General features: G+C 42.6%; 1 protein-coding gene across 1 annotated transcript; it reads left to right on the top strand.

Annotated features, from left to right (window-relative positions):
* Positions 1-823: 823 nt before the first annotated feature.
* Positions 824-5,324, top strand: LOC103513074 (regucalcin-like). Its single transcript, XM_008477886.2, has 6 exons — positions 824-1,557; positions 1,914-2,085; positions 3,020-3,189; positions 3,548-3,761; positions 3,871-4,080; positions 4,956-5,324. The coding sequence occupies exons 1-6, from the start codon at positions 1,369-1,371 to the stop codon at positions 5,231-5,233; spliced, it is 1,233 nt and encodes a 410-aa protein (XP_008476108.1). The 5' UTR covers positions 824-1,368; the 3' UTR covers positions 5,234-5,324.
* The last annotated feature ends 1,856 nt before the right edge of the window (positions 5,325-7,180 follow it).

The raw sequence follows: 7,180 nt of genomic DNA, 5'->3' as shown, positions 1-7,180 counted from the left end.
GGCAGGGACGGATATTAGGGACACAGATAAAAAGATAACAGATGGAACTAGTATAGCTCGCTGTACTGTGGTAATAGAAAGTAAAAAGAGAGGGACTGAGTCGTACCCGAGAGGAGAAAAGAGAGGAAGACATCCACAAACTTGATGGGAAAATTCATGAACAGGGCATCAGGGTTTAAACTCAGATTAACTCTTAGATTATTATGTAATCTGATTAGTCAATTTTTTCTAATAAAAATTTGGAGACAGTCAGATTGGTTAATATTTTACTCTTAGACCGAGTTTAAACCCAGATTGTGGCCTCGGCCATCAATAGCAAAGGTAGAAGGCAGAAAATGGATGAGAGTGGCACAAGATGGAGAATGTGGCACAAGAAGGAGAAATGCTAGCTGCGATCTGCAACCATGTTGAAACTGCAGATCCATACAAGTGGTGTTTTACAGGACTTGATTACGCCAATATCTTTGCTGGTGTTTGTAGCCATTCCTAAATCAGTCTTTTCAGAAGACTGAGCAGCACGTAGAATTCACTATATATCTCCCTTGCTTTAATCCTACATCAGTGTCCACTGTTAGGGTCAGCTCTTCTTGTTCGCAGGTGATAAACTCTTCTATTTTGGGTGTCAGCTTCTGATAGTTCACTTTCTTCTAGTCTTTTCTTCTGTTGCCGCCACCAGGTGTACTTGGGCCTTCCTCTTGTATGTTTTCTTGGTAGATTTATACTTAGAGCTTTGTTGACCATATGATCTGCCGGTCTTCTTTTAACGTGCCCGAACCATCTCAGCTGCTTTTCTTCTATCTTTTCTTCAATCGCTCTACTCCAAAGCTTCCTCTGATGTAGATACTCTTAATCCTGTCCTTTAACGTGACTCCTGCTGACATTCTCAACATTCTGGTTTCTGTTGTACTCAATTTGTTACCATACGTTTTGTACATTGTCCAACATTCACTTTCACAGAGTAGCGAGTAGCGCTGGTCTTACTACGCTTTTGTAGCACGTAGAATTCACTACTCGCATAAAACTTAAAACATCATTTCCAGCCCTGGTAAGTCAGCACAAGATAGAAATATGTTCGCTGTGTCACCAAATTATCATCAGTAGCTATTCAAGAGTCATTACAGTAAGTTCAAAAGCGCCGCGCTGTGTAGCTGTTCTTTCAGTGAAGTCGGATTTTCTCATTTCGATAGGTCTGAAAATGGGACGAAAAGAAGTCTCGTTATTTCGAGGAGAATACTGGCCACTATTTTGGAAGCTACAAATTTGGGGTGACAATTTGGCTCGAAGGATTTCATCGGCCGTTTATCAAAAGGGGCTTCTGTTTTGAAGCTCAAAGTGTAATAGGTGCAACCTGACGCAGAATTCCGCGTCATGGATTGGCTATCACCGCATCCGTCACGCGATCTGGTGGACCCGGAAGAAACTGGACAAGAAGACGGTGGCGCCAACTCGGTCGAAGCGTGGCGTGCCCACTTCGAGGAAAAACGAAAAGAGCGCGAAGAGAAACGACAGTACCCGAAGGCACCCTTCTGGGTTCTCGAACCGAAAACAGCACCCAAGGTTGGTAATGGGAAAACTAGACTTGAGTTTTGAGTTGCTGAAATGGTTGTAGATAGGTTTAGGACGATAAAATATGTGATGGGTCCAACAAACTAGGCATTGCACCATGTCTTTTCGCTGGATTTTGAAATCTAAAGGTGTGTCCATACATAGTCGACCGACCGTCAATCGATATCAACTGAACCATCCACACTGCCTCGATAGCATAGATTCACCTCGTCGATCGACGGCCGGTCTACTATGTTTGGATACACTTAAGCAGCCCCTCACGTTGTAGTTATCAGACATTTACTTTACGGAGGAGGATTTTACCGGAAAACTACTGAATTCTAACTCTTCTCTACCTTTTTCCCAAGGTTCAATTCAGCGTGGAGAACAGTGTAGAGAAAGTGAGCGACGTATTTCTCAGAGCTCACTCACTGTTTTGGGATGAAATCAGAGAGAATTTCTACTTCGTGGACGAGATCAATAGGACGATAATTCGCTATACGCCCGCCCAGGAAGAGATGAAGATAGCTGCCATCGAAGGTAATCCAACTCACCCGTCATATTGAAAGTTGAAAGGCACTTTGGGCCTTTACGCTAGAGCTGGTGCATAAAATACGTCCAGGTTGGGTCCAACAGGGGTGGCTTTAGAGGAGAAAAAGTAATAGTGGGAAATGTCTGAAGGTTTCAGTGGTCGCTATCTCGACAATTCTTTGAAGTAGGTAGGTATGTACATCAGATGCTTCATCTATCGAAGTGTCGTATTTCAAAGGAGCGAAAAAAGAAGAAGATATTTCAGCCATTTCGACGTGGATATTGATAAAAGATCTTGCCGACATCGACATGCCGACTGTTTTGTCAACAAAGTTGAACAACAATTCGAATTAAATTGTATTCAGCTTTTGTTACCTAAGCACTAAATGAAATCGGGATAGTGGTAAAGTAAAAGAAGTTTAACAATGGATGACTGTACTGATTCACAACACCGTCAAGTGATGAAATGCTCTCACTGATACCGATTTACATATCTAAATTTGATACCATACCTATGTATCTACCGATTTACATAATATCTACACTTCTACCTATTAAGGAGCGCGGTAGCGCTCCGCCCCGCCAAGTCAAGAAAGTTTGACCGTTTTAGATACCGACAAAGCCAGGCTAGTTGGCTTGGAGGGTAGCGCGTCTCCCTTGTAATAAGCGCTGGGTTGAGGGTTCGATTCCCGCCCGGGGAGGATTTTATCCTATACAGATAAGGTTCGTCCTCGGAACGACTGGATTTCTTCTATCCTGTCTTTCTGACCTCTTTTCCCTTTCGGGACGAGTTATCTAATACCTATATAAAAATGAATATTTGTTTGTGTGTTCGAACTTTTTTTTTCCTTTAGGCGCCTTAACACTGATAAATGACAGGTCGTTCGCGCCGATTCCACACTGCTATTATATTTTGGTATAAAGGCTCAGTTTTTTCAAGTAGGATATAAGGGAGTCGACGCTCTCGACGTCATCTGTCAGAGCAGGAGGTGTAGGAAGAGAGGCTCGGATATGACCGTGAAGGGCGCAGGTGAGGATGTGCTGTACAGAAAGTATCTCGCCAGCAGTGAGCACAGTCTGTACAAAGTGGAATGGAACGGGAAGAAGAACAAGGTCAGTTTCTCTTGGAGGGTTTCAGCAGTCATCCAATATGTAAAAATGAATATTTGTGTGTGTGTTTGTTGTTTGTTCGAACTTTATGCCTGGCCAAACCGCTCATCCGATTGCTATGAAACTTTGTCAACTTATTGCTTGCACTCCCGTGAACGTTATAGGCTATTTTCCGGTTTGTTTTTGTTGGGCTACGCCGAGCAAGACCACTAAATGGATGAGTGACATGAACGGCCATGCCTTAAGGATTTACTAGCAGAAATCTGGAGCGAAGCGACGGATTTCGGCTAGTAATATATAAGTTTTTGATCAACTTGATCTGTAAAATATTTAGGTATACCCTTTGGTTCTCCTTTTCAAGGTCAGTTTTGTGCAAAAGATCCAACAGGACAACGATGAGAAGATCAACTATGGAAAGGCAGATCCGATTGGCAGAGTGGTGATTGGATCGCAGGTGGCGGATCCACATCCTGTGGATGGGGAGGAGTATGTCCAAATCAGAGGCTATGTTAAAGTGTACGAAGCGCCGAAGAAGTTCACAAACGTGTTCCATGTTCAAATGGAGAAATGCACAGGTAGGTTTGTACCTAGTGTGACGCAGGTTAGACCGCGGGAGTAAAGGGACTTTTCAGTCTCATTCTGACAGGATAAACAAGGTATATTCTATTCTATTCTTTCTTCCAGGTTTAGCCTTCAACTGGAGTGCGTCCCATTTGTACGTGATCAATGCTGTCCAGGACGAGATTCACGTGTTTGGCTACAACATTTATGAGGGCAAGTTGGAAACCAAGTTGGAGAGTATCTTGTGGAGCAAACTGGCGGGCGTTAAAGGATCGCCGCATTGTCTGACGTGCGACATTCATGACAATCTGTGGGTAGGGTGCTCAAAAAGTGGTAAGTTGCTAGGTTGACATAGCGTTGTACCTATTTTGTACTTGGAAAGCTTAGTTTTTGTATGGAGGAGGAACCTAGAGAATATGAAGGGCTGTGAGGTAAAATCCTGGCGAAGAAGGGAATAGGTCCTGTATAGAAAAGTGGTAAGTTGCTAGGTTGACATAGCGTTGTACCTATTTTGTACTTGGAAAGCTTAGTTTTTGTATGGAGGAGGAACCTAGAGATGAAGGGCTGTGAGGTAAAATCCTAGCGAAGAAGGGAATAGGTCCTGTATAAGTCCCAACGAGTATACCTATTAGAATGTCAGCTTAGCACCGGATCGGAGGATGAAGGTTTTATAAAGCCCAATTTATGGCCTTGTAATAATAATAGTGCTTATTTATATTTAAGTTGAAAGTCCAGAAGAGGTTAGGTAGTAGTAGTAATAATAATAGTGCTTATTTATACTGCTCGCATAGGACTGAAAAGTCCCTTTACTCCAGCAGTAGGCTACTACTATTATTGTGGTCAAATTCTCAAATTATATTGAGGATAAAATTCCATACCTCGGCTGGGATTGAACCTACGCCCTCCTGTTTACCAGGCGAGCGCCTTGACCACTACACCACCGAGGCAGGTTGTAAGTCAAAAGTGTTATCCCTAAGGCCAGCCACTCACTATCAGGTGTCAATGTTAGTTATACCTGATCAGGTGTACCTGTCAGGTCTACCTGATAGTGAGTGGCTGGCCTAACATATGTATCACTTTAGACTTGTGTCTTGGGAATTGTCCTCTTGTATTTGTATTTAGGTACTTGATATCATCAAATAAAGAAAATAAAATAATATACCTACATTAAACAAACACTTTACGTGCATAACATCTCTCGATTGCAGCCCAAATCATCGCCCTGGACCCGGTAGACAAGTCGATCCTGCGCACAATTTCCCTGGAGAACAATTGCGTTGACGTCACAAGCATTGTGTTCGGACACAGCAACCGGGATGTTCTCTACGTCACGACGGTAAACTCGACCACGGGTGCTGAAGAGGCGTTCGATGAGGATTACGCGAAACGAATCACCGATTCGGGCGGACTCGGGCTCAGCTCGCTACTTCGGGTTTGGAATGTGAACGCGCGGGCTTTGGCGGATTATCGGGCCCGATTCTTCTGATATCCGCGAAAGTGGATGGGTGATGATGGGTCCTCAAATTTTTATTCAGATACTTGGTTTTGTACATACTTTTGTGATTTTTATGAGTGAATATGAGCCATTCACCGATTCGGGCGGACTCGGGCTCAGCTCGCTACTTCGGGTTTGGAATGTGAACGCGCGGGCTTTGGCGGATTATCGGGCCCGATTGTTCTGATATCCGCGAAAGTTGATGTGTCGGGATGGGTAATGATGGGACCTCAAATTTTTATTCAGATACCTGGTTTTTTACATACTTTTGTGATTTTCATGAGTGAATATGAGCCACTTTCCTGAATTTGGTAAGGGTCCCTTAAAGCAAAATGAGGTTGAGTTGTCTAGATGTAGGTTTGCCAGGTTTGGCTCTTAGCCAAGAATTCTGCTAGATGACGACAAAACACCTCTATCAGACAGCGAAAGCTCGAACGTCAATTATTTCCGCAATATTTCTCGAACAAAAGAGGTAAAAGGAGTAAAAAAAAGTCCGATAGAGCCACTTTCCTGAATTTGGTAAGGGTCCCTTAAAGCAAAATGAGGTTGAGTTGTCTAGATGTAGGTTTGCCAGGTTTGGCTCTTAGCTAAGAATTCTGCTAGATGACGACAAAACACCTCTATCAGACGAAAGCTCGAACGTCAATTATTTCCGCAATATTTCTCGAACAGAAGAGGTAAAAGGAGTAAAAAAAGTCCGATAGAAAAAAATAGGAGACGGAAAAAATGGAAACATGTCCAGAATGTATTGACGCAATCCTTTGAATAATTTTGGCTGAAAAGTATACATTTTATGTACCTAACTAAATTGATGCTGCATCAACATGAATTTGTCTAATGTCACAATACTCGTAGGTATAATGATTCTTTGCCTCACATTGTCAACCAGAATTGTTAGCTTTTTGTTGCCATTGTTAATATAGAGTAGGGTTTAGTACAGATAGGAGCAAGGCTTTAACTCTCAAGTAGTGAAATCAGTACCTATGTACCTATACTTACCTCTTCCGATTGTTCTCATTTCAGACGTCTTGGTGTCCCGAGTTACCGTCAAATAATTTTGTCTCGTTACCGTCAGGGTGGCCGATAAAAACACAAAGGACTCGATCTTTTTTGCCCTTTACGTGATCAATTTTACAATATTTTCATTTTTTATTTCTTCCTCCTCCTCCTCCTCCTTCTTGTTCATCTTACCTCTTTCTCCTGCTTCTTTTTCTTCTTGTTGGTCCCCTTCTCCTCCTCTTCCATCTACTTCTTCCTCCTCCTCCTTCGTATTCTTCTTGTTGTTCCCCTTCTTTTCCTCCTCCTCCTCTTTTCTTCTTCTTCTCTTTCTCTGCTCCTCATTTCTTCCCCGTCCTTTTTCTTCTTATTCTCCTACTTCGGCCGATAAAAACACAAAGGACTCGATCTTTTTTGCCCTTTACGTGATCAATTTTACAATTTTCATTTTTTATTTCTTCCTCCTCCTCTTTCTTGTTCATCTTACCTTTTTCTCCTGCTTCTTTTTCTTCTTGTTGGTCCCCTTCTCCTCCTCTTCCATCCAAGTACTTCTTCCTCCTCCTCCTCCTCCTCCTTCGTATTCTTCTTGTTGTTCCCCTTCTTTTCCTCCTCCTCTTTTCTTCTTCTTCTCTTTCTCTGCTCCTCATTTCTTCCCCGTCCTTTTTCTTCTTATTCTCCTCCTTCTCTTATTCTTCTTCTCCTCCTCCTCCTACTCTTCTTCTATGTAGAGCTTTTTCAATTTCGTTATTATTATTTCCAATTTTTTTTCTCTCTGCTGATTGCATCTTCAATTGTCACACTGGACAGGCCAACATTTTTCCGTTCCACTTCATTGGGCTTTTGTAAAAGCTCTTGCGGCGATAATTCTGGAAATCTGGGAGAGACAAAAAGCTGTGCTTTTGGACATGAGTGTAAGGAGTAGTCGAGTGATTGAGTAAGTTG

Source organism: Diaphorina citri, unplaced genomic scaffold, assembly GCF_000475195.1.
Source record: "Diaphorina citri unplaced genomic scaffold, Diaci psyllid genome assembly version 1.1 scaffold39, whole genome shotgun sequence".
In the NCBI taxonomy this organism is placed as follows: domain Eukaryota; kingdom Metazoa; phylum Arthropoda; class Insecta; order Hemiptera; family Psyllidae; genus Diaphorina; species Diaphorina citri.
Note: the sequence above shows the minus strand (reverse complement) of the source record. Positions and strands in the feature narration are given on the sequence as shown.

Excerpts from the sequence above, each read along its gene's own strand:
- LOC103513074 (XM_008477886.2), top strand. The coding sequence starts at position 1,369 with ATGGATTGGCTATCACCGCATCCGTCACGCGATCTGGTGGACCCGGAA. Across the intron at positions 3,190-3,547 it reads GGAACGGGAAGAAGAACAAG|GTCAGTTTTGTGCAAAAGAT; the intron begins GTCAGTTTCTCT and ends CTCCTTTTCAAG. Across the intron at positions 3,762-3,870 it reads TCAAATGGAGAAATGCACAG|GTTTAGCCTTCAACTGGAGT; the intron begins GTAGGTTTGTAC and ends TCTTTCTTCCAG.